Here is a 27,323-nt window from a genome sequence, read left to right on the forward strand (position 1 = left end):
AGACATAGCTCATCTGTTTTTTCAGTGACTTCGTAATATAAACAGGGTATTAATAATCTGGTGGGGTAGGTTTCAACATGCAATCAATCTTGATAAAGCTCATAGAATTTTCTGCAGAAAACTGGGATACCCTAGTTTTTAGGACTGACATAAATATATAACACGTGCTTCCCAGGTGGCGCTAGTAGTAAAGAACCTGCCTGCCAATGCAAGAGACATAATGCAGGTTTGATCCCTAAGTCAGGAAGATTCACTGAAGGAGGGCATGGCAACCCACTCCAGTATTCTTGCCTGGAGAATCCCAACGACACAGGAGCCTGGCAGGCTCCAATCCATAGGGTCGCACAGAGTTGGACAGGACTGAAACGACTTAGCAGGCACGCACAAACATATAACTCACCTGCACAAATGTGGAGGACATAAAGGCATGGGGTGAGCATGAAGGTTACCAGTCTAATTTAAATACATGTATGATTTATGCAACAGACTTTATCTGATTTCATACTTCTTAAGCTTTTCCAAGGGATGTTGTATTACAACTTGTGTAGCCTTTCACCGTGTCTGTACTAACCTAAGAGAAAAGTTAGCTCGGTCATTGGGTCCTTTGCTCGTTTTCTCTTCTTTGCTGGTTGATTTTCCTTTACCAAAATGGCCCCGCTCTCTCCTCATTGGTGTTTTCTTCCCCCGCAGGTGGCAGCTCTAGCTCCGCCCACCAGTCACCGCTCGGGTCCTAAGTTCTTGAGAATTTAACTCACAGACCAGAGGGAGGGGGCGGGGCGGGGCGGATGCCGGACGTGACGTTTTCGGAAGCGCCGAGAGTCGTCCGCGGGGGACAGGTGGGCAAGGGTCCCAGCAGTGTGGTGGGGCCCTGCTGCTGAGCGTGATCGGAGTCTGACGGGGAGCGGCCACCGTGAGTGTGGGGCCTGCAGCCTTCTCCTCCCTGCGCCCCCTGCCCGGCCTGTCGCGCGCGCGGCCCCTGACGGCTCCGGTCCCCAGCCTAGCCCAGCGCGTCCCCTCCTACCGCACGCGATAGACGCGAAAGCCTTGAATAATTTTGCCCGGTGTTGACAACTTGGGCTTGAGTGCCTTCGAGAAGGCTTCAAGCAGTTGTCAGTGGATCCTTCTCCGCTGTAAACGCCCCCTTCGCTCATTCCTGGTACTTCCTTTCGCCTCCCAGTCATCTTCCCCCGCCTCGGTTTTTTCCGCCACTTTCCCCTCTTATTTGCCGACGCTACATCTCCTCTTTGGAGTGTTGCTCAGCCTTGTGTGGGGCAGCACTTGCTGGCCTTGGGAAAGGGTTCCATTCTCGACCAAAAAATCCTCTCCCGAGAGGTGATAAAGAGCAACAAGCTTCTCCTGCCTCAGTTAGCTTTGCTGGGCTCTGCGCTGAGTTTACTAATTAGTTAACTTGGGGAGGTTTTAGATTTGCTAGTGGCTTCTTGAGCCCCTGAAAAGACTCCCACAGAAGGTGGAATGCCTCTACATCCCTGGTAGTCCCCACAATTTTTGTACCCTTAGGGTGTTTGACGGAGAAGGCAATGGCACCCCACTCCAGTACTCTTGCCTGGGGAATCCCATAGGTGGAGGAGCCTGGTAGGCTGCAGTCCATGGGGTTGTTAAGAGTCGAACACGGCTGAGCGACTTCACTTTCACTTTTCACTTTCACGCATTGGAGAAGGAAATGGCAACCCACTCCAGTACTCTTGCCTAGAGAATCTCAGGGATGGGGGAGCCTGGTGGGCTGCCATCTATGGGACCGCACAGAGTCGGACACGACTGAAGCGACTTAGCAGCAGCAGCAGCAGCAGCAGCAGCAGCAGCAGGGTGTTTGAGAAAAAGCTTGGTGGAGGAAGTGTGACCGAGTGATAGAGTTGACCTGGAGAAAATCATCTTTGAGGGAGTGCTTGGAATGGAAAACAACAGTGGGTAGACAAAGGAAACAAATATGAGGATTTCTGGGCAGATAAGAATCCTGACTGAAGCAAAAGGTCTCTGTTGGCAATGAGTGAGGTTTAAAAGGACCAAATGGGGCCAGTTGACACAGGGCCTTGAATTCCAAAATCTGCTGTAGCTTGTATGTTCTACAGCATGCTGGCTGTGCTGTGTCGCTTCAGTCATGTCCCACTTTGTGACCCTATAGACTACAGCCCACCAGGCTCCTTTGTCCATGGGATTCTCCAGGCAAGAATACTGGGGTAGGGGGTGTGCTGTAATTCAGTATGCATCAAATACCCAGAATCTTTTTGGAAGTGATGTAGAGTGATATCTGACTGGAAGAAAGAATCTGATTCTAACAGCAACAGTATCAAGAAAGATTGTAGAATGACTGCAATCTGAGACCCAGGGAGGGGAGACTCCCGGGTTGTTTTTGTTGTTATTGTTGGTTTGGGTTTTGCCTTTCAAGCTACCTTCATGTCCTTTTGTTATTCAAGGAGTACTTAGTCTTCGAAGATAGATTTGAGTAAACTGTTTTCTAGATCTGAATTCCTTACCCTGAAATGATGATGTTGTACATTGACTGGACTAGTGATTTTATGAGCAGAGTCAGGATTATAAATATTCATCCCCACACCATTTCCCCTCACTAACCTTGTGCTAAAGTTCGAAAAGTTGTAGACAAAGTCTGTTACTCTCAGGTTAAATGATCAACTTAAAGTCAGTTAACAATCATCAGGAAATGTCATTGAGTGTTCTCTGTCAGATACTGGGGTGGGTGGAAGTGGGTAGCTGGGAGGAGAGATAATGGAAAAAATACAAGATACTGTCCCTCTTTTTATGGTGCCGAGGTCAGGGCCTCCTAATGACGGGATGATTAGCATGAAAAGAGAACTGAACCCCTTGTGGCTCATTATTGTTATACCCTTTGTAGCACCTAATCATGCCACAGGCATTGTGGGTTTCTGAGTCTGGCAGTCCTTTCATCCTTGTGAAATGGGCTTCCTTGAGGGTCTCAGGCTTCTTGTGGGAAAGAGACCTTAGTTAATATGAGCAACAGCATGTGGTGTTTTTCTCAATTCCTTTGTAAGGAAGAGGTTTGTTGAGATGTACACCTGTGCCGAGGTGATGGGGGCCTTGGTATTGATGCCATCTTTTGTTTGTTTCAGGACTTCTTGGTCCTCATGTCTGACCATGGAGATGTGAGCCTCCCACCCGAAGACCGGGTGAGGGCCCTGTCCCACAGGGGCAGCGCCGTGGAGATAAATGAAGACATTCCACCCCGCCGGTACTTCCGCTCCGGAGTGGAGATTATCCGGATGGCGTCTGTTTACTGTGAGGAAGGCAACATCGAATATGCCTTCATCCTCTATAACAAGTATATCACGTAAGACACCTCCGGTTTCCTTTTTCTTTTCTGGTGACTGATACCCCACTCATGGTGCTCTTGTGCTCATTTATTTCTGCTCAGAATTGCTAAAACCAGAGAACTTTACAACATCATTATCATTAATCATTTTTGCTGGCAGCTCCTACATATTAGCTGTTCTTGACATTCAAAGACATGGGTACTGGGTACTGAAAATGTTGTTTTCATGACTCAGTAATTTCATGAGTAAGAGACCTAGCTCTTTGGGCTGTGCCCACATGGCCCAGCTGTTAGGCAAGAGAGTTGGTGTTTAAACTATACATGTTTTGTATTGATGAAGGATTTTTCCTGTCCCCTCTCTATTAAGGCAGCCAATCAGAGGGTTATTGTTGAGGTTTAGCAGAGCCAAAATTCCTCACCTTTACTTATTTTGTAGCAAATTGAGTGTCTCGGGAAAGAGTTTTTTCTTAACCTTTATCATAATCGTGTAAATCATTAAATAAGTACCGACCACCTACAGTTTGTATAGCTCATCATAAGACCTTTCCCTTGAGTTGCTTAGCCTCTTGCAGCATGAATTGAAGATTTCAGTTAACAGGAACAATTGCTAAAGTCCCAGTGACTTTGGAAAAGATGTGTAATTTAGGAAGGGAATAATAATGTTAAAAGATCTCATTTGTAATTTCTAGTCTTGTCCTTTCATAATAGTAGGACCTTAAGGTAATAATAATTTCACTGTATTTGTATAGCTCTTAAATAGTTCATAGAACATTTCACCTGCATTTATGTCATTTGATCTTTACGGTTCTGTGTGCACTGTGTAGGGCACATCATCCTTCCATTCTGCATATGAGGAAACACCCTCCAGGTTCAGTGGTAGGTTTTATTCCACAATTTGCAGTGGCAAAACCTGGATTTTCCAGCTCTTAATTCAGGATTCATTCTACAGCATAAGGCCTGTTCTTTTTGTTTTCTTTTTGGTGCTGTTTCTTGAATTGAAGGTAGTCTTTTGAGATTATAGTCTGGGGACACACTAATTTGGGCTTATTTTTTATTGTTTTTTGAATGGGTAACGTGCATGTAGTGCAGAATTCAGAAGGCACGAAAGGGTATATATATTTAAAAACTAAATTTCCCTACCACTCCTCTTTTCCCCCAAACCTTTAGTTCCCCTCCCCAGAGGCTGGCACCCTTATTAGTTTCTTATATGTTCTTCTAGAGGTGATGGATGCATATTAATTATATTAAGTTTTTGATCACATACTGCTGTAAAGCAGTGTTTGTCAACTTTGGTGTTAGTGACATTTTGGGTTGAACAATACTTTGTTGCACAGGAGTGGCCTGTGCATTGTGGTGTGTTTAGTAGCATCTTTGGTCTTTCTACTCACTAGATGCCAGTAGAACCCCTTATCTCCAAGTTGTGACAACCCAGAATGTCTCCAGATATCACTAATGCTTTCTGAGAGGGAAAACTGCCCCAGTTGAGAGCCAGTACTCTAAAGAAGGTGTAAGAGTGGATTGCCTAGAATTCATATTGTAATTTTAGAATGGAACAAAGGGAGTGCTGTGGTTTCATAAAGTTCATAGAATCATAGTTACATTTCTCCCTCTCTTTGCTATTAGGAATTTCTCATTCCTAGGCACAATGGGCACAAAATTTATTTTCCCGAGATATTTCTTTGGCTACTGTCCTCCTCTTCATTTACTCTGCTGCTGGTGGAACTAGTATATTTCTAGTAATCTTGTAGATAGCTCTCTCAGAATGAGGGGCACAGTTCCTTTGGGAAATTATAGTTGAGTAAGTGCAGGAGAATCATGGAATCACTCTACCAGGTGTTTTCTGAGGGCCTTCTGGGTCTTGTTGTTCCACATAGAAAGTGCTTGAAGGGTGAGGATCGTATTTATTCAGCAAATATATATTGTGTATATCTTCTATCTACTTGACACTGCAGTAAGTCCTACGTACATAGTAAATAAAATGGCCCTTGTCCTTATTCTCATTATGGGAGAAGACAGCATACAGGTAAACAAAGAAATGTATGGTAACAAAATAGGGGAGCAGCAGAGAAAGTGCTGTGATAGAAAATAACCATGGATATCTAATTAAATAGAGTAACATCTATCTGAGAATGTAAGATTTAAACTGAGACTTGAAGGGTGCCATAGAGTTGGTCATTCCAAAAGCATAAAGCAGAGCGTTTAAAACAGATAGTACTGTGTATTCAGAAGGTCTCAGGTAGGAAAGACCTTAGTGTGTTCTGAGGATTAAAGATCATTGTGTTCGGAGTGTAGCAAGTGAAGAGAGAGAATGACCTCAGATGAAGTTGGAGAGGTAGACGGGGCCAAATCATGGAGGATCTTATTGGCCACAGTAAAGAGTTTACATTTTATCTTGAGAGTAATAGAAAGCCACTGAAAAGTTTTAAGTGAGGCTGTGACCTAATCTTATTTATGTTTTAGAAATATAAATTTTGGCTGCCATACGGTAGCTGGTGGAGGGAGTATTAAGAGAAGGCAGTGAGATTAGTTAGGAAACTCTTAACAGCAGTTCAAGAGAAAGGCTGGTGGCTTGAAAGAACATGGTAGCCTGGAAAAGAGTAGATGGATTTTGTTTTCTGGAGATAGAGTCCATGAGACTTACTCATAATTTTGGAAAGAAGATGGTATCAAAGTTGACCTCATTTTGCCTTGAGTAACTTAGGATTTGCCAGTCCATTTACTGAGATGGGGGAGAGTGGTGTCAAAGGGGGTTGTTGGGTAGTGGGAAGACAAAGAGTTCATGTTAAGGTGTTAAGTTTAAGTTATCTATGAGATATCCAAGTAGTGATGTCCAGTAGGAGGTTGAGTGTAGCAGTCTGAACTCAGAGGAGAGGTCTCTGTTGGAGCAACAAGCTCAGGAGTCCTCAACATATAGTTGGTCCCGAAGCCATAAGGATGCTGAGACCATCTAGTGCACTGGTTCTTAATCTAGGGTCCAGGAACCCACAGGGATTTGTTGATAGAATTCAGTGTCCATGAACTTGGTTGGGAAAAACTTTTCTTATTTTTACTAATGTGTAGCTGAAATTTAGCACTTCCTTTAATTTTGGATATAGGCTCAAATCACAGTATTATTAATATTTGTAGTTTTGTCACCAACAGAAATCAAGATATTTTCATATTATGATTGTCCAGTAGGTCTCAAAATAACATTTATACTTATCACTACTTCAGAATTATAGTACAGTTCTTAAACCCACAACTAGATCTTGTTTTTTAATGCATTAACAATGCATCAATAAGTAAGCACATTTCATCATTTTTTAATATTTTGAAAACTGTTAGAGTAGAATGGGGCTTTTTGTAATCTTTCATTATTTATATTACACCTTTAAAAAATTATTTCGAGTCCATAGGCTTCATTAGAGGCCAGAAGGATCCGTGGTGTATTAAAGGAAAAGAGACTTTGATTATGAGACTGTAGAATGAGAAGAAAAGGAACTTAGGAGAGAGCCCCAAGGTTGGTTAGTGAAGGGAAGGCCAGTAGAGGAAACTTGGAAGGAAGTTTTGAGAGATAGGAGGAAATCCATCACTTTGTCATGGGAGCCGAAAGAAATAAGTAACTGCAGGACAATGGGCACTGTGTCAGGTGGGCAGGGATTTGATGTCATGATGTGATTGGTAATCTTGGTCAGCAGTTTCACTGAAGTGGGTCAAAAGGGGAATGGGCGATGAGTATAGTTCCGAGACTGGCAAACTTTTCCTGTAAAAGGACCTGATGGTAGATATTTTTGGCTTCACAGGCAAGTTGGTCTCTGTCACAACCTCTGCTTTATAGTGTGAAAGCAAGTCATAGATAATACATGAATGAATGAGTGAGGCTGTGTTCCAATGAAACTTCATTTACAAAAACAGATGGCGAGCTAGATTTGCCCCACTGGCCATAGTTTGCCAAGCCCTAGCATAGACAGCTCTTTGGAGAAGTTGGACCAGAAGTAAAGTGGAAAATTGAAATAACTGAAGGGGGACACAGAGTACATGAATGTGTTTGTGTCTGTTTTCAGGTGGGAGATGCTAGAGCATATTTTTTGGAAAGGATACTGTGGAGTAGGAGAGGCTAATGGTACAGAAAAGAGATTGAGCATAGAAATAAACTCCTAAATAGGCCAGAGGGAGTAGGAGTAGGATTAATAGTACACAGAAACTTCAGTTGATTTTTTTTCTGTGCCTTGTTATTACATTGAGTGATATGAATATCAGTGTTAACAAGACTGGTAAAGGGAGCCTGTCCCTATATGTGGTGTTTTGCTTATAGGACCATTTAATGTGATGAACTTGGCCTGGAGGAGAGTCAAGTGAGAGGAGGGGAAAATGTATTACTTAACTTGTTAGATTTGGGTTTTAATTTGGGACGTTGTTGGATTGGCTTGACCTGAATCAACAAATATAGCTACATTTATTTTTCTTGCAGATATCTTCAAGACCCTAACTCTTGATTCTGTGAGCTGACAAGTCCTAGGAGTTGCAAAAAAAACCTTCTAGCTCAGTATTCTTGCTCTGTTTTTCTACCACACTTTACTTGGTATGTTCCTGTCAGTTAACAAGAGCTCACTTTGGCAATTATTACACTGAGGAGGAGAGAGGAGGGTAGGCCTCTATTTCACCACTCCTCTGCTTCGCCCCCCCACTACTGAGTCATTGTTCTAGACCTTTTGTGGATACTTTAATTCAAGATTTTAAAGGGTATATTTTTTTCCCTCAATCAGTTTAGGCATCTTAATGATCTCAAGCACATTTCCCTCCTCAGAGGTTTTCCTTACTGTAGGAATGCTTTTCCTTTTGCAGACCCCAGTATAGAAGAAGGATCCTCAACATATTAAATCAGTACATATTTTCATGGTGAGCACAGACAGTAATCCAGGCAGTGGATTCTTTCACAGCTTTTTATGGTCATTGACTAGGCTACATCGAAAAGAGTTACAGAGGCCTTAGGCAATCCTGTCTGCTGTGTGAGCCTCTTACAACACAAACCTGCTTTCTGAAAATGGTCTGTCACCTGCGTTGAAAATGTTTCCCCCCAGGATTGGGGCTTATGGACTGAAGAGGGTTTTCCTCTGTGATCATGCTCGCTTTGCTCACTAACTTTTCAGATTGGAAGAAATTAGAGCCCTTAATACATCCACGTTATAGAATTTCTTTTTGACTTTTTAAATTATTTTTACACAAAATTAATATGTTTTCATGATTAAAACAGTTTGTTTTCAAACCATACAGCAAGGGAAATATTAAAGTGAAAAGAAAATGCCCATCCACCAGAGGTAATCATGTTCTATTTCTTGTGTGTTTATTAAGAAAATATCCCCATGCAAGCACCTGGGCTCATGTCTTTATCCTTTTTCCTTGGTACCTGAATGAGATCATACAACATAGTCTTCTCTACAGCTTGCTTTCTTAACAGTTGTATCTTTACATATCAGGACACTGATCCATCATCTCATTCTGCTTTAGGGGTGTTTCTTCTACCTGGAGCAGTCTTATCCTAGATATCTTCATGGCTCGCTCTTCCAGTCCTTACTTAAATGTTGCCTTCTCAGTGATGCCTTCCTTAGCTGCGCTACCTAAAATCTCCATCCCTTCCATGTCACTTATTCCCCTTCCCTGTTAGTGCCTTTCCCAGCACTGATTATCTGTGTACTCTTTGTTTGGTTTATTGTCTCTTACCCCCTGTCATGTATACTCTGGTGGGGAGGAATTTGTGACATTCACTGCCAAGTCCCCAGCCTTTATAATAATGCCTGACCCCATCACAGATGCTCAATAAATGTTTTTTGAATGAAAGAGCGAAAGATTATATTGTTTTTCCACATTTGGGTCTACCATAATTTATGAAGTAATCCCCTACTGATGGCCATTTAGGTTTTCAGTTTGTCTTTCTTTTATGAACAATGCTAATTGAATAATCTTATTCATATATTTTTGTACTATTGTAGGATAAATTCACAGAGATGGAATTGTGAGCTTAAATGGTATACACATTTTAAATTTTGAATACTTGTCTCCTACACCCCTTCCTCCCCTAAGGAAAAAGGTATTATCAAATTCCTGTCCTGCTAGGAGTGTGAAAGGACACCTATTTCTCTGTGCCTTTACCTACACTGATTGCAATCCAGTTTTAGCCTTTGCCAATCTGATAGATGAGAAATGATAGCTCATCTTAATTTGAATTTCTTTCATTTATAAGTAAAATTGAGTACCATTTTACTTAATTATTTCCCTCTTTTATTTACTTTTATGCATATTTTTTCCTTTTGTTCTTTTGGATTGTTTCGTTTGTGTTTTGCCAGTGCATCTTTGTTTGCTTTTGTACAGCTCCTCTCTCTGAACTGCAACCAGATACAACCCAGAGAACAGTATACCTCTGGGCCACAGCTATTCTCTGCCTGGAAAACTTCTAACCCTGGTGTTAACATCTTCCTCTCTTTTTCTTGCTCACATCTTTATTTATTATGATAGTAAAAACAATCGTATATATAGCAGATGTTGGCTATGCGCTAGGCACTGTGCTCAGCACTTTATTTATTTTTAAACTCTGTTTGGTATCATAGCAACCGTTTCAGGTAGTACTAGTTTGTCTCTGTGTGTATAATTTATAGAGAGAGAGCAACTGAGGGATGGTGCTGGAGGCCACACAGCTGGTAGATAAGTGGCTAAAACCAGGATTTGAACCTAAGCAGGGTGGCTCCAGAGCCTGCCCTCCTAACCATTAAGCTTTCTTGCCTCCAGTGTGGGCAGTGGGTTGTGTTACTCATTCTGTTTTCAGGAGACCCTTCTGCCCATATGTCCCCATTCAGAAAATTGACTACAGTTACTGAAACACGAGAAAGGTGTTCATGTTCAGGTCTGGAAGTTTTATAAACTCATTTTATTTATTTATTTATTTTGGCTGTGCTGGGTCTTCATTGCTGTGCACAGGCTACTCTCTGGTTGCGGTGCAGTCTTCTCACTGCAGTGGTTTCTCTTGTTGGAAAGTACAAGCTCAGTAATTGTGGTTCATAGGCTTAGTAGCTCCACAGCATGTGGGATCTTAGACCAGGAATCAAACCCATGTCCCCTGCATTGGCAGGCGGATTCCTAACTACCACCAGGGAAATCCTTCATGAACTAGTTTTCATTACATGGTTCAAAATGAAAATAATTTTTTAAAAAAAGGTATATAGATTTTTCACTCCCACTCCTGCCTCATGCACTCTATTTCCCCTGCCCTCTCCTTTTGTTAGCTTCTGTATATACTTCCTGTGTTACTATATATACTTATAAGCAGAATCTGGAATCTGGCATTCTGAGCCCTCCACTTCTGGCTGTGACAAGTTACTGAACTTCTGTTTGTTTTCACCATTCCTAAGTAGACATCATAAATGTTAGAGCTCATGAATTGATTGAGTTTATTTTTCCCACTGAGCTTTACAGTCAAGGACAAGAACTGAAAGAGGAAATCTAGCACTTATGTTTCTCTAAGCAGTTTTCATCGGAGACCATAATGCACATATCAAACATAATGCACATGTGCACATATTACACATTACACATGTAATGTTCACATATAACACATATACTCTCTGAGCATCCCAGTGCTTAATCTGGTGCGAGGATGATTCTACAAAGGAACATGAATCCCAAAGAAAATAAGCCAACAGCAAAGATCACACAGAGCTAGGAGTAGTAATAGAACGTGGGTTTTCTCTTAGCCTCCTGCCTTTGGCTGCCAGACTGTTCACTGAAGAATGCTTTGTGACAGAGGGCTTTTCCTTTGGAAGCCTGTTACTGTCACAACCAGAAAAGAATTTCTTTGGAGGCGTATTTTTGGGCACAGGCTAGGATTTTCTCTCCTCCATAGTTTTTGTTGTGGGCGTCTCGTGCTGCTGAACGCCTGAGTTGGGAGAAGAGCAATTCTGTGGCTCTTTATGGGGCTGAGGGTGAGTGGGGGAGGGGGCCTGTTACCCGTGCGTACCTGGAAACCTGTCAGATAGCCCCTACAGGGTAAGGGAGTTGCACTGCTTCAGAGTCTTCTGGGCATTTGCATGTCTTCTTTGCATCACCATCAATCTGTTCTGTCCCCTTAGGCTCTTTATTGAGAAACTACCAAAGCATCGAGATTACAAATCAGCTGTCATTCCTGAAAAGAAAGACACAGTAAAGGTGGGTCTTCACTTTCACTCTTGCCCATCTAAAAGCTTCAAAGAGGCACAGACTAACTTCCAGACATAAGAAGCAGAGTCTGCATCTGAATGTCAAATCCTGCAAATAGGAGATAAGGCCATTTCAGTAGATCAGTTACAAAATACCAGGTACAGTATGGCAGGGGTAATTTAAATTACATTATTTAAATGTTTTTAGAAGTGGTGTTGCCATTGCCAACTTGACTTAAGTCTTTTTACTTTTCTACTTAATTGGCGACCATTGTCCTAACTCTCAGATTTTGATTTTGTATCCCAGAAATTAAAGGAGATTGCATTTCCCAAAGCAGAAGAACTGAAGGCAGAACTGTTAAAACGATATACCAAAGAATATTTAGAATATAATGAAGAAAAAGTGAGTATGTATTAGCAAAAATAGGAAATTATTTTGGCTTCTTAGGCTGTGTTCTAGGAATCTAGTAGGTATTTCAGCGGATCTTTTAATTTCATTGTGATATTTTATATTTTTGGCAAAATCCAGAAAAAAGTGTTGAGGCTGAGGATTCTAATACAGATTAACCCCTTTATCTAAGAGGATGACTTGAGGGACAGAAAATCTATTGCTTGCCTGTTACATCTAGAGCTAGAACCTAAGAACAAAGAAAGTTCTCACTAAAGTATAGGATTTTTAGATCAGAGAATTTGGGGTTTGATTCACATTTGATTATATTCAAAACAGATTATACCTGTTTATAATAATCAAATTTTTTCAAGCTGTTAATATTTTCAATGACTTCTTGTTAGGAAGAGTCAGTTAAAACACGTGAGAAGCTCTGAGGCAGTGTCACTGGTCTGTCAGCCAGGAACACACACTGCAAGCATTTCGCATTCTTTTGTACACTCTCCTAAACTCTATTCTGGACTCTGATGTTGAAAATCAGCTGAGAGGAAAACAGCTGTATATTTCTAAGGTACCTGGTGAGTTAAAAATCTTCATGAAGGAAGCTATTACTTGATGATTCTTATAGTTTAAAATGTCACTCTGTATTTTACTAATCACCAGAAGAATTTCAGAGGCTTCATTCAGGGTTAAAATTCAATACAGACCCCTACATGGCGTTTGTAAGCTGGGATCTGGTTCCTTTTCGCAGCCCTACTTGGGATACAGAATGTATACCTGGCACACTTAGAGACTAAAATTCTGTATGATATGCATGTACAGGGCAATATGCTGCATTGAGATTTTGGTAAAGAAGAAAATGCATTAGTTAGAGTTATTGGGAAAGGGTACTGAGAGGATTAGGACTTTAACTGTCCTTGAAGAATAGGGGTACGGTGGTTAGATCCATTAGGGGTAACTGTCCTATGGGTGTAGAGGCACTGAGGGAAGCCTGGATTCTGTGTTTGGAAATCAGGCCAGAACATTTGGGGGCAGTCTCCCTGCTAAAAAGCTTTGTCCTCCTAAGGTGTGAAGTTACTTGAGTGTAAAGTGTTATTGTTAACTCCTATTTGTGCTTTGTAGAAGAAGGAAGCGGAAGAATTTGCCCGAAATGTAGCCATGCAGGAAGAGCTGGAAAAGGAAAGACAGAGGGTGGCCCAGCAGAAGCAGCAGCAGTTGGAGCAGGAGCAGTTCCACGCCTTCGAGGAGATGATCCGGAACCAGGAGCTAGAAAAGGAACGACTGAAGATTGTGCAGGAGTTTGGGAAGGTGGACCCTGGCCTGGGGGGCCCACTGGTGCCTGACCTGGAGACACCCTCCCTAGATGTGTTCCCCACGGTGCCTGCTATACCCACACAGCCTTCAGACTGTAATGCAGCTGTGAGGCTTGCCAAGCCACCGGTGGTGGACAGATCCTTGAAACCTGGAGCACTGAACAACTTGGAAGGTAGTGAATTCATTTGCTCGAATCCTCTTCCATCTCAGCTGCAGCCAAAAAGGGCGTCATTCCAAGGGATTCAGCGGACGACTACCTCCGTGATCCCGCTCTTTAGGCTCTGGTCACAGAAATCCATTCGATCAATATTATCATACTGTGTTCTATGACAGCTGTATTATAAAGTGGCCTTTGCTTAAGCCATATAATTTACCTGGGCTAGGTTGATTTTCTGAAGCGCTAATAAAATCCTTGAAAGTCAGACTCACTCTCAGCTTTTAAGGGTTATATAGAGATTTGACATGTTCAGTGAACTAGAGACCACTGTTAACCTTTTGTAAAGGAAATTTGAGATTTATAGTAACACTTTAAAATTCAACAACTGACTTAAAAATAAAAGCTACTGAACTGTGTTTGCCTTGCAAATATTCCTAATTGGTAAGGAGCTTAGTCAAGGTAACTATTCTGTGTGCTGCTACTGCTAAGTCGCTTCAGTCGTGTCTGACCCTGTGCCACCCCATAGACGGCAGCCCACCAGGCTCCCCTGTCCCTGGGATTCTCCAGGCAAGAACACTGGAGTGGGTTGCCATTTCCTTCTCCAATGCGTGAAAGTGAAAAGTGAAAGTGAAGTCGCTCAGTCGTGTCCAACTCTCAGCGACCCCATGGACTGCAGCCCACCAGGCTCTTCCGTCCATGGGATTCTCCAGGCAAGAGTACTGGAGTGGGGTGCCATTGCCTTAGTGGTAATTCAGTCTAGCCATAAAAACTATTGAGTCTTTCCTTCTCTCACCAATGAATAGTTACCCGAGAAAATAACAGTAGCAGCAAAATGATGAGTATGCCTTGATGATTAGAATAGATCTTTTTGTTAGGAATTGTCTTTCAAGTAGTCATGTAAGGAATTCAGCTTTGTAGAAGATCTACTTAAAAGGACAAGGTAAGAGTGGGCAAGAGGTGTTAGACTCTGAAGCTTTCAGGATTTCTCCCCATGTACTTGGCAGGGTTGCCTCTCACTATTATTCCTGAATAGCTCAGAAACTTAAGTAGTAGTTTCTCTTTGTCTTCACTTGAATGATTAAAGCCTCTTCTCTTTTCTTGAAACAACCTACTCCCAGTGGCTGTGGTCAGAGGTTGGAGAAGAGCCTTTGCAGCCCTTTCTCTTCTGCCATTAGGATGAGATCCCCACTTACTGCCTGCAGTTGGGGGGACCCCAGTGATTTGGCATTGCTCTCCTAGGGCTGCCAACTCTGAGGTCTGCTTGGGGAGGTCTTAGATTTTTTTTGTCTCTCCTTTACAGCTCCTACAATCGATGGATTGCGCCACGTGGTGGTGCCCGGGAAGCTCTGCCCACAGTTTCTCCAGTTGGCCGGTGCCAACACTACCCGGGGAGTGGAGACATGTGGAATTCTCTGTGGAAAACTGGTAAAAAAAAAAAAAAAATGCTTTCTAGAGCCTAGACTGTTTCTTCACCCTTGGCCTCCTGTGACTTTCAGAGAGATATCCAGGGTCAGTTACTCTTTGTACAGATCCCTCTGCTGAAGGAGCCATGGCAGCAAAATGCAGTGTCACCTTGAATTTAGTAGCCCTGGATTTGGTTAATTTTGATTAATCAATTAATTAATTGAATTTAACTGAGTATTTTAATGCTGGTGATAAGAAATGCTTAATTCTAAACTTGGTAGGAAGATCCCTTGTTCAGCTTTTGAACACCTGCTTTATGGTAGATCATCAGAATATAAATATGTAAGGCAGATAGCATCTGTCCACAAAAGGTACCCAGGCGCTTTAGAGAGATGGGGAGATATACACCAAAAGATAGTTTGCTGACTAGCACGTACAATAAAAGCACTAGGAATTATGGGGAAAGAAGGATCATTAAATGGAGGTACTTAAAGAACTCATTACTAACTGCTGAATAGATAAATGAGTAAAGTGGAATAGACTTAAACTGAGCCTTAAAGGTTGGGAAGGGCTTAGAGAAATAGTAAAAGGAAACTCCTCTAGACATGAATAAAGGAAGAGAAACAGTACCATACCCAGAGCTTCTTAAGACTCATGAGCAGACCTGTTTGGCTGCAGCAGGAAATTCGCACAGGGCTGTGGGCATCTTGGCCTTGCAGAGGGCCCCAGGCGGTATACTTGGGCAGTAAGAGTTGTGAGCAAGACTGACCTGAGGGACTCATCTCATGGAGGAGACTCATGCTGGGAGAAGGGCCTTTGCTTGTATGGAAGTTTAACTTTCCACTGCTGTGACAGAGAGGGTTGCCTACGTACCGCGGAATCGTGACGAGCTGTTTTCTAATTTGACAGATGAGGAACGAATTTACCATTACCCACGTTCTCATCCCCAAGCAGAGTGCTGGGTCTGATTATTGCAACACCGAGAATGAAGAAGAGCTTTTCCTCATACAGGATCAGCAGGGTCTCATCACACTGGGCTGGATTCATGTAAGCAGTTCTGAGCCCTCCGGGGGTTCATCTCACATGATGTTACAGACGCACTGCTTGTTCTTTTCTTGAAGCAGAGTGAATTGTATCCAGGCTGTTTAGATGGTTGTATTCCCCTCTGTTGGGTACAGACTTGACTTCCTTAGCATACTTACCTGCTTGCACTCCAGTGTTGATTTCTGGGGCTTTTCATTTCTAAAAGATGTTATGATTTATTATATTTTAAGAGATGTATATATTTATTTTGACTGTGCTGGGTCTTCATCGCTGCACACGGGCTTTCTTTAGTTATGGTGCATGGACTTCTCACTGTGGTGGCTTCTCTTGCGGAGCCTGGGCACTGGGCACCTGGGCTTCAGTAGTAGCAGCACTCAGGCTCAGTAGTTGTGGCACACAGGCTTAGTTGCCCTGCAGGTCTTCCCAGATCTGGGATCGAACCCATCTCCCCTGCATTGGCAGGCAGATTCTTCCACTGCACCACCAGGGAAGCCCAGGACTTTTTAATCAAAATAATTTTTTAATAGAAATGAAATTCTTCCTCCAAAGTCCCAAATTCCCTGTGAGCATGAATGTTGATAGGATGCTAGCGCCTTGACCATAGAGGTTTATGCCTTACTTCATACAAATGATGTTCCTGAAAGGTGTACAAATCAAAGTATTTAAAATGAACCAAGGATGTTAATTCAGATACTTGCATTTCATCTTTCTTAAAACAACCTATGAAAGAAAGTGAAAATGTTAGTTGCTCAGTCATGTCTGACTCTTTGCAACCCCACGGACTGCAGCCTGCCAGGTTCCTCTGTCCATGGAATTCTTCAGGCGCAAATAGTGGAGTGGGTAGCTGTTCCCTTCTCCAGGGGATCTTCCCGACCCAGGGATCGAACCCAGGTCTCCTGCATTGCAGACAGATTCTTTACCATTTGAGCCTCCAGGGAAGCCCAAAACAACCTATATGTAAACCTTTATGTAAATCCGAAGGGCTATCAAAATAGAAAATTTTTAAGTATCTGCATATCCTAACAGTCTTCTAGTAATACTCAGGTAAAATATAATTCCATCCCTAAAGATTACATTTTAATTTTTCTTTTTATTCTTTTTCAACCCCTCATTCTCATAGACCAAGCTATTTTTACATTGTGTGACAGGGTTCCACACAAACAAGGCAGCTTATTTCTGGATTTGGGAAGATTGCACATACTGTATACTGGCACTGGGGAAGCACTGACTTATGAGGCAGTCCCGTGTGCCTCTGTCCTTTTGTAAATACTTGCTATTGTGTATCCCCCATTATAGATACATGGGGGATAGAAAACCTGTGTCTTATCCACCAGGGGATACAATTTGAGTAAGGTTTGATTTTAGTCTAATAGAGGAGATTGACATATAGACAAGTCGTTAACTCCTTATGTGAAGCAGAATGTGCCTGGCGCTTTAAGAGATGCCCTGTAGAATTTAGAGGAGGGAAGGATCACAGCTGGGGTGATGTACTAGATTTGTGGGGGGGGGGCCAAGGGAGGGTTGCATATGGAGGGGACAGCAGTGAAAGAGGCAGACTGGAATCCTGGGACGTTGAGTGGTCCAGTTTTCTGTGGCTTAGAGTTCATATCAGGAAACAGTGATAGATAAGTTTTCACGTAATACATTAGGAGTAGTATTTTGGGTGGACAGGCAGGATAGTTCTGCAGTTTAGTGAGTAGGATGAGGCAGGGAGCTCATTTAAGAGGTTAATGTGATGATTAAAATGTAATAATGAAGAGAGCCAGGGTGATGGCAGTGCATTTGGGAAAAAAAGAGACAAATGTAGGATTTCAGAGGATGTGGGGAATGAGTCAGAGAGGATGATGAGTAAATGTGATGACTTAGAAATTTCAGGCCTGACTCATGGAAGTGGCAGTGATCAATCATCTCATAAGGAGAAACAGAGGTTCCAGCAAGAGAACTTACTTGGAAGTGGGGCAAATGTTGTCTTCAGTTCTGAGTATGTTGAATTTAAGATACTGGTAAGACATTGGGCTTCCCTGATGGCTCAGGTGGTAAAGAATTTGCCTGCAGTGTGGGAGACCTGGGTTTGATCCCTGAGTCGGAAAGGTCCCCTGGAAAAGGGAATGGCAACCCACTCCTGTATTCTTGCCAGGAGAATCCCATGGACAGAGGAGCCTGGAGGGCTACATCCATGGGGTCACAAAGAGTCGGGCACGACTGACTTTGATTTTTTTCTTTTTCCAGACATTATATCAGTAGAGGTAGTTATCAGGAATTTGAACTTGGAAACAAGGTCAAGGTGGGAAAGAGAACCAGGAGACCTCTATGTCAAGCTGACCTTGGAGGCTTTGGAGCTGGGGGAAGGTGGAGAACAAGAAGAAATTAACTTGCAGCTGAAGGCCAGGCCACCTAGGGGAGCATAGGGAGTAGTTAGTCATGCAGCACAGAGATGTCAGAGAAAGGTGAGGTAGTGTTGAGGCATAGGTACCAAAGGAGGAGGAATGTCTCAGAGAGAAACTTCAGGATGTTCACTGTGTCACATGCTGTGGAGAGCTCCAGGATGATGAGTACTTGTATGAGCTGATTGGACTTGCTGAGTCATTGATGACCTCAGTTTAGTGGGTTTTAGGCAATGGTGGGAATAGATTTAAAAGGTTTAAGAAGTAATGGGTATTGAGGTTGTGGTGATAGTGAAATGTACACTAATTTTTTGAAGAGCTTAGCACTAACTAGAGGAAAGGAAAGAGATTGAATAGTGGCTTAAGGAATAGCCAGGTTGAGAGAAAGTTTGCTTGATTTATGGTTTAGTGTGTAAAAATGTGTTGTTTTTATTTTGATTTTCTTGAAACCTTTATATTTGAAATATATATAAGAAAGTATTATATAAACTAAATGTACACTTTAATGAATCATTAAACAAAAATATATGTGTACACATTACCTAGGTTAAGAAATAGAGCATTGCCAGAAACATACTCCTACCCCATGCTCCTGCCCAGTCACCCTTCCTCTCTGGTACAGGTAATCCCTCTCTTGATTTCTTTTGAAATTCTTTGCTTTCTTTATAGCTTTGCCACCTTACTGTGTGTCCCTAAACTCAATAGTTTGCTTTTTCCTGGGTTTGAACTTCACATGCGCGCGTGTGTGCTCAGCCACGTCCAGTTCTTGGTGACTCCATGGACTGTAACCCGCCAGGCTCTTCTGTCCATGGGCTTCTCCTAGCAAGAATACTGGAGTGGTTTGCTATTTCCTCCTCCAGAGATCTTCCTGAACCTATGCGCCACCAGGGAAGCCCTTTTGAACTTTACTTAAATAGAATTATATAATATGTATTCTTTTGTATTCAGCTTCTTTTGCTCAGTATCTTTAAGGTTCATCTGCATTCTTGTGTATAGTTGTCTGAGCATGTTTTTAAGCCCAGTGAGTGGGTGAACTATAGTGGAACCTGTGAATGAGATGTAAAAGGACAGGAGAGACAAGATAATCTGGGGGTAGGAAGGAATTAAGTCAAAAGTACAAAGAGGGTGTCATCTTCATATTAGGGAGAAAACACTCCTCTACAACAGAATTGAAGGAAGAAAGTTACAGAGAGATTTTCAAGGTTATAATTGGAGATGTTGAGGGAACTCATTTTAGGCGATCTTTCAATGAGGTTGAAATCTAGGTCCATTGCCCAGCGGGAGGAGGCAGGAGAGTTTAAGAACTGGACAAGATGAGGCAAAGTTGGAAATAATTACTGTTTAGACTTTAGGTACATCTTAGCCACAAGTGAGTAAAAGTATTTTTAATATCAGTGAGGGCCTAGCTAGGAAGAAATTTAGAACTTAAATTGATAGTATTCCAGCTTTTTTTCCCCCATGATGTCCCTGTACCATTTCTTCCTAACTTGGGATTAAAAGCAAACCAAAACAGACGGTAATGTTTGCTCAGATCTTAAAGTTGGCAAGAGGAGAATGCAAAAGGTCCATTCTTCCTTCTGTACCGTGCCAGCTATGAATCAGGTTCCTGGTCAAAATCTTTGAATTTTTTCTGGCTGTGCTGGGTCTTCGTTGCTGTGCAGGCTCTTCTCTAGATGAGGCAAGCAGGGGCTACCCACTGGTTGCAGCGCGTGGCTTCTCCCGCGGGCTGGTTGCAGCGCGTGGGCTTCTCCCGCGGCGGCGTCTCTTGTAGTTGCAGCAGCACGCGGGCTTAGCGGTTTCGGCTGCCAGGCCCTACAGCACAGGCTCAGTAGTTTTGGTGCATGCGCTTAATTGCATGTGGGATTTTCCCAGAACAGAGATTGAACCCACTACTTCTACATTGGCAGGCAGATTCTTTACCATTGAGCCACCAGGAAGCCCCCCTCGTCAGAAACTTTGTATGGTCATGTTTATCGCCAACTATCGTGTAACCCCCAACTCAGTATTCAAGGCACTCCTTCACCTTGTCTCAGCCCTGCCTTAGCTGGCATTGTTCTTTGTGGACACTCTGCTCATCTGAACACCCAGGCTGCCCTCAGCATTCACTTTTCTCACTCATTTCTGTTCCTTTGGTGTATTTTTTTTTTTTTTTTTTTAAAAATGCCTTCCTCTGTCTCCAGCATGTGAGCACAGTAGGCATAACTTTTTTTCAAGAAACTCAACTGTGACGGGAAGGAGTGAAGGCATAGTAGTTAGAGGGGAGCAGAGCCTCAAACAAGATTTTTTGGTTTTCAGTTATTTATTGAGGCCCTGCTATATGTTTTTATGTCGTCTTTCTAGCTAACCCAACTTTAGATTGGAGACCTTCATCAACTTGTGTAGACCTTGTTTGTTCTCAGTTAAAATTGCAAGCTCTAACATGGGATGAAAGGTGTTGACACAGGCCACATGTTCCTAAAAGCCTATGGGATCGTATTCTTATTGGTAGAAACTGTTCCTCCCTTGTGGTCATCGAAGCCCTTTCCTGCCCCGTGCGGGCGTGTGTGTGGATTTGCTGTCAGCACTCAGCTAACTTGTTCCTGTGTTGTAGACTTCTTCCACAGTGAGCTGGTCACAGCGTTTTGTGCAGTCATGCTTCTCGGATGAGGCTACGCATAAGAATTATTTAATGAGCTTTAAAAAAATATTTTTTTCCTTCTCAGGATGGATATTTCCAGGGTGGGGTGCAGGAACTTGTGCTTTTGACAAGTTCCCTTGGGAGCTTCATTTTTGCACAACAGAGTTAAAAACACTGGTCAAGTGTGCATATTTATTTTCTGTGCTTTTAAGTCAGTAAAGATTGGTGTTCTTTTTGAGTCATATTTGGTCTTTCCTTTTTCCATCCTTATTATCTAACATCATACCCCCTCTGAGATAAGTCTTTATATAGTGTTCATTTGTATACAAAGACAGTGTTCAATAAAACATTAAATACCTGGGGAATTTCAGTGGTTAGGACTTGGCGCTTTCAGTGCCATGGCCCAGATTCCCTCCCTAGTTGAGGAACTAAAATCCCACAAGCCATGCAGCACAGCCAAAAAAACAAAATTAAAAAACTGAAAACAAGTGAGATAAACTGAATGAAATTTAAATGGTGCTTTAACTGATTGCTTTCAAATTTCGACATCGTGGTCTTTTTCTCAGATAAGACAGGGTCCTTGTGATTAACCACCCTCTGAAATCCCAGTCACCCTCTGCCTCTCATATCCTTGAATGATATGCTTTACCCACAGGACAGCTTTTGCCACTTTTGCCTATGGAGCCCCTGACTTGTGCCTGACTTTTAAACCCCTTTTTCAGGAAGAAGAATCATTCATCTGTGGCTTGTTAAGTCCTTGACGTCTACCAGGTTGAAGTATTGGGTAGCACATACCGTCTATTCCAGTATGGGTGACTTTCCATCGTGTCGAGAGAGCTTGTGAGGAGCCAGATAGATCTTGATGGTCAATTAGAAATTATGAGTCTGCACATACTCATGTTAAATTACATTTGTTTACAATGCAGGGAAGGAAGTTCATTCCTTATTAGGAACTTCAGGCATATTCCTCATGGCTGCTAATGACCTTAAACTTAAGGAGATCATGGCAAGTTATTGAGAATTATTTGGTTCTGCCTTCCTTCATGGGGGGGCTTCCCTGGTGGCTCAGATGGTAAGAATCTGCCTACAATGTGGGAGATCCACGTTCGATCCCTGGGTGAGGAAGATCCCTTGGATAAGGGCATGGCAACCCACTCCAGTATTCTTGCCTGGAGCATTCCATGGACAGAGGAGCCTGGCAGGCTGCAGTCCATGGGGTTGCAAAGAGTTGGACATGAGCAGCTAACATTTCACTTTCTTCATGGGCTGGGCTTGCCTGTGTATTCTCAGAGGCTTTTTTTCCCCCTTCTCAGACTCATCCCACGCAGACAGCCTTCCTCTCCAGTGTTGACCTACACACTCACTGCTCGTACCAGATGATGTTGCCAGAGTCGATAGCCATTGTTTGTTCCCCCAAATTCCAGGAGTAAGTACATAGGGTGTTCAGGGGAAAAGCCTCAGAGGAAATGTTCTACATTCTTAAGACCTTGTTCTCTATCTAACATATAGATTGTGATATTTGATTGGCTTTTCTAAAGGTCTTCCTTTTAAGTCCTTTAGCCTGATAAACCTACTCTGCTTGTTTATAAAAGTATCCAAGCAATAATGTAGGTGCTTTTATAAGAAAAGGATGTAAGAAATTTGAAGTGTTTGACTTGAAGCAGTAGGAATTTCAAGAGATTGATGTCAGATTAGAGAATTTCAGTACCCAACAGATTATCTCTGAAAATTAACTTTTTCATTTTAAACCCTGTTATTTACTATGAATTCTCCCAGTAAAACTGATGTGGTGGCAGTGATGAATCACTGTCTGATTCATTCACCAGAGAAGAGATCCGCGGGCCAGCAGACGTTTGAAGGTGTCTCAGAATGAGCTCTGCCCTGCCCAGTGTGTGTGTGATTGAGGGGACACCTTTGCTGGATTCTGGACCTGCTTTTTCTTATTTCAGAACTGGATTCTTTAGACTCACTGACCATGGCCTAGAGGAGATTTCTTCCTGTCGCCAGAAAGGATTTCATCCCCACAGCAAGGACCCACCCCTCTTCTGTGTATGTATCCCTGTGGAGGAAGCTGCAGCTATGCTTTAACCAGGGAGCACAGTCAGAGCTGATGCGACACAGTGTCCTTCACGGCCCACACAGAAGATCAGCCTTGTCACTACTTTTTCTAAATCTTCCTATAAAGACATGTGTGGGAAGCAGTGTGGAACAGGAAGGGGTTTGAGTCTTAGCTCCGCTACTTAAGGGTTGTGATCAAGTTATTTAACCTTCCTGGGCCTCAGCTTTCTCACCTATAAATGGAGATGATGATGATGATAATAATAATATATACTTTTACAGGTTGTTGACAGGATTAAATGAAAGTACCAAGTGCAGTAGCTTGCTTATTAAACATTAGGTTTTTTTCCTTCATCATCATCAGTTGCTAAGCATGCATTTCAATAAGAGATTTGAATTCAAAAGAAAAAAGCCATTTAAGATAGGTAAAGTATATTTAATTTTGGAATTTTGCTTTTAATTTGATTTTAGGTAATAGAGATTTTTATGACCTTCTTAGAAAGTTTTTCCCCCAAGTGGTAAATGTTGTGGGTTTTTGGTAAATTCACAGTGGTAAAAAGCTGTGGATAAAAAGCTATAGTTGCTGATAAGTATGTTGCAGTATTCTCCTCAAATCTAATGAGATAGTACTGCCTCACTCCATGCTGGCCATGGAGTATTATTATTTCTTTTGGGTTCACTGAAAAGAAACCAATGTGGAAAAGGGACTCCAGAGCCTTGTCACGTAAAAGAGACTAGGGATGTTTAGGAGAGAACTTCAGGGAGCATCTGAGAACTGACTGTGAGTGTTAGAAGAGCTGTTGTATAAAAAGGTCCCAGATATTTCATATGACTCCCAGAACCAAAACTTAAGACCCTGTGAAAGTGCCAGTTTTCAGCTGAGTACGAGAAAGGAATTTCTGACAGATTTGCTCACAAATAGGGAAGTCTGCCTTGGAATGTAATAAGTGGCTAGGTACCAGGATGTTGAAACAGAGACTGCACAATCCCCCAGAAAGGCCTAGGCTTTCAGTTAGGATGACCCCTTGCGCATGCGAAGAGGGAGTATTCCCCTTGTGAGAATAGGTGTACTTTATCATCTGGTTGACATAATGACCCAGCATACTGCAATTAATTCAGCAGTTATTTAAAATAAATGTATATTTTATAAATGACTCTAGAATACACATACATTTGAAGAATAAATGGAGATATATAGGTCCATATTGATTCAGACTACAGGCTATTGATTCTGGATTGGTAGAAATAATAATTCCCAGACCCCTTACCATAATTGCCACTTAAGTAACAGTCTGGCTGCCAGCCTGGGAACCACTAGCCAGAATGAGCATTTTAAGTATTTAAGCATTTAAAAGATGACTTTTCTGAATTTTCCAGGACTTCCCCTTTCTTTCTGTTTCGCTCTTGCAGAGCTGCAGCCACGTGACTGTTGTGGACAGAGCTGTGACCGTCACAGACCTTCGATGAGAGTTTGACTCAGACGCCTCCCAAGAATTGTAAAACCATATCAGTGTACTGTAGCCCCTTAATTTAAACTTTCCAGAAAGCTCTGGAAGCTTTTTAAAACAATAGGAAGTATCACCCAGGGGAGAACTGATTTTCTATTTCTGGTTTGAAAAGAAATAATCAAGTATGTTTTTTAGGCACATCTGGAAAATAGCATGGTCATGCTAAAGCAACTTTTCAGTGTGCCTGTAACTAAAAAATTAAGTTGAAAAACTGTGTAATGAAGACTCACATGTGCTTTGTTCAAGATTCACCAATTGTTAACATTTTTTCCCTGTCATGTATCTTTCTAATTTCTTTGCCAACTTGTTTATTGTTTACCTTTGGACTAATGAAGAGCATCTATGCAGAAGTTTGGAAGCCATTTAAAAAATCTTTGGGTTTTTCTGTGGTTTATGGCAAGATTAATGAAGCTTATTATAAGGCTGAAGGTCAGCTTGCTATGTCTGACCAGATGGTGAGGCTCAGTAACCCTAAAGAATGATTTTGTCAGAAATTATTGTTATTTAACAAATATTTCAGGATATTTTTTCTTCTACAATAAAATAACAATTAACTTATATATATATATGTTGTGTGTGTGTACGTGTGCTCTAGGACGATCTATTGGATCAAGCATTGTCTAGACAGACAATGCTTACTAAATGTTAACTAAAAGGTCTGGTTATTTGGGGAAAGGTGAGGGAAAAATAGAGCTTTGAGATGTGCCAACATTGCAGGTGTGCCCCAGTTCACGTTAAATTGTTCAGTCCTTTCATTCTGCCTCTTGCCATCTTCCAGAGGTGTGAAGTCATCTTTGTTCTTTTGGTGCTGTCTCAAGTAGGTCATCCATTCACTTCCTCCTTGTGCCCTGAAATCTTTCAGCTGAGGGTAATAGTGCCTTTATTTGGAGTACCAGGTTACACTCCAAATAAATGATTATATTCCCATGCTAACACACCCTACTGGCTTTATTGTGTTGGTTATTCCTTTCTGATTCAAGCAACATCTAGGGAGATGTTTGAAGCTGTAGCTGATTCTGTATTTTTCCTATGAGCTGAGCCTAATGTTCTAAGGTGTCCTAGAAATTAATGGTATTGTTTGTGTCCCCTCAGAGGGCAGAAGAATAAATACTTTGGATAGGAGAATGATTTCTTTTTGTATCAAAATTCTGTGTGGAAAAAAAAATTTACAACTGTATGAAGTTTTGTTTCATTTAAAAATTTTGTGTCCTGAATATATTCATTCTTTATTACTTAGGTTTGTGGCCCTTGAACTTTTCCCCTGAAAGAGACAAATGTCTATATTCATGTTCTCATAGGTTCTTAACTCCAAAGATACTGGAAGTTCCCTTTTCTGCAGTTTCAGGGTAGGTGGGAATGTGGGGCTAGGCGGGTCTGGGCAAGGGAGAGCATCTCTCTGGCCGGTGCCCTCCTTTCCCTGCTGCAGCCCCACAGGCAGCCTGGTCCGCCCTGTCCTTACAGCCCCACACTTGCCTGGCTCTGTATTTTCTAGGCAGTGCCCGCCTCCTTTGCATTCTCAAGGCTGCTGTTTAGTTTATGATCTTATTACCCCTTACTTGAACTATTTCAATAGACTTCTTACCAGATTGTTTTTACTGTTGCTTTTTTTATTTTTTGGTGCACTGTTTCTTTGTCACTGTGCACAGGCTTTCTCTAGTTGCTGCAGACGGGGGGCTGCTCTTCGCTGCGGTGTGCAGGCTTCTCACTGCGGTGGCTTCTCTTCCTGAGGAGCTCTAGGCACACGGGCTTCAGTGGTTCCAGCACGTGAACTCAGTAGTTGTGGCACACAGGCTAGTTGCTCCATGGCGTGTGGAATCTTCCTGGAGCAGGGATGGAACCTGTGTCCCCTGCACTGGCAAGGGGATTCTTGGCCCCTGTACCACCAGGAAGTCTTATTAGTGTTTCTTGACTCTAGTCTGTTCTGCCCAATACAGTCAGAAGAAGTTTCCCACATTACAGCCATCCTCATGTTTCCTCACTTACTCAAAAACCTACAGTAGCTTTCTGTTGCTTAACATCTAAATTTAGCCTTCATTCCAGACTTACCGTATGGTCACATAAAGCTCTTACCCTTGGCCACACACTAGTTACCTGGGAAGCTTTTTAAAAAGTACTGATACTCATGCTTCGCACCCGACCAATGAGATCCAGATCTCTGGAGTGAGACCTCAGACACTGTTTTTGTTTTTGTCTTTTAAGCTGATAGGATTCTCAAGTATAGCCAGGGTTGAAAACCACTGTACTAGTCATTTATACCTAAGAGTTTTGAGCTCTCATCAGTCTTTGTACATCATAGACATTCAATGAATATTCAGGGTTGATTTCCTTTAGGATTGACTGGTTTGATCTCCTTGCTGTCCAAGGTACTCTCAGGAGTCTTCTCCAACACCACAATTTGAAAGCATCAATTCTTTGGTGCTCAGACGACTTTATGGTCCAGTTCTCATATCTGTACGTGACTACTGGAAAAACCATAGCTTTGACTATACAGACCTTTGTTGGCAAAATGATGTCTCTTCTTTTTAATATTCTGTCTAGATTTGTCATAGGTTTTCTTCCAAGCAGCAAGCATACTTTCACATACTCCTAATTAAATACCAAACCAGAGAGGAAGAAAAAAGCCTCTTAATCCTTATAATGCTCTCTTGGGTACCAGGCACTTTATGTGGGAAGCATTCCCTAGTGTGGCTGGTGTCATGATGGATATGTGTTGCTTGAGAGGGGAGGGTTTCAACTTTCATTTGGCACCTCAGAATTTAAAATCATAATGCCTATCCCCTTTGATTGCTGTTCACTTCTGGGTTTCAGTTACCCCAGTGGAAGAAATGTTTTCATGTTGGGGAGAGTAGCTGCTCTGTGGCATATGGAATCCTCTTAGACTAGGGATCAAACCCATGTCCACTGTATTGGCAAGTGGATTCTCAACCACTGGACCACCAGGGTAGTCCCCAGGGCTCATTTCTTTTTGTGAGAAGCTTTG

General features: G+C 42.2%; 1 protein-coding gene across 3 annotated transcripts; it reads left to right on the plus strand.

Moving 5' to 3' along the window:
* The first annotated feature begins 786 nt into the window (after positions 1-786).
* STAMBP (STAM binding protein) lies at positions 787-24,907 on the plus strand. 3 transcript variants are annotated; one of them, XM_005897637.3, is made up of 10 exons: positions 787-836; positions 3,105-3,322; positions 11,404-11,479; positions 11,777-11,872; positions 12,980-13,343; positions 14,629-14,753; positions 15,642-15,779; positions 22,091-22,203; positions 22,727-22,826; positions 24,246-24,907. In XM_005897637.3, exons 2-10 carry the CDS (start codon positions 3,120-3,122, stop codon positions 24,300-24,302), a joined length of 1,272 nt encoding a protein of 423 aa, XP_005897699.1. In that variant the 5' UTR covers positions 787-836; positions 3,105-3,119; the 3' UTR covers positions 24,303-24,907. The 3 variants fall into 3 exon arrangements, with proteins under 3 accessions (XP_005897699.1, XP_070235913.1, XP_070235914.1); XM_070379812.1 differs by having other exon boundaries at positions 796-910; XM_070379813.1 differs by lacking the exon at positions 787-836 and adding an exon at positions 949-1,156.
* Positions 24,908-27,323: the final 2,416 nt, after the last annotated feature.

The sequence above is a fragment of the Bos mutus genome, chromosome 11 (assembly GCF_027580195.1).
Source record: "Bos mutus isolate GX-2022 chromosome 11, NWIPB_WYAK_1.1, whole genome shotgun sequence".
NCBI lineage: Eukaryota > Metazoa > Chordata > Mammalia > Artiodactyla > Bovidae > Bos > Bos mutus.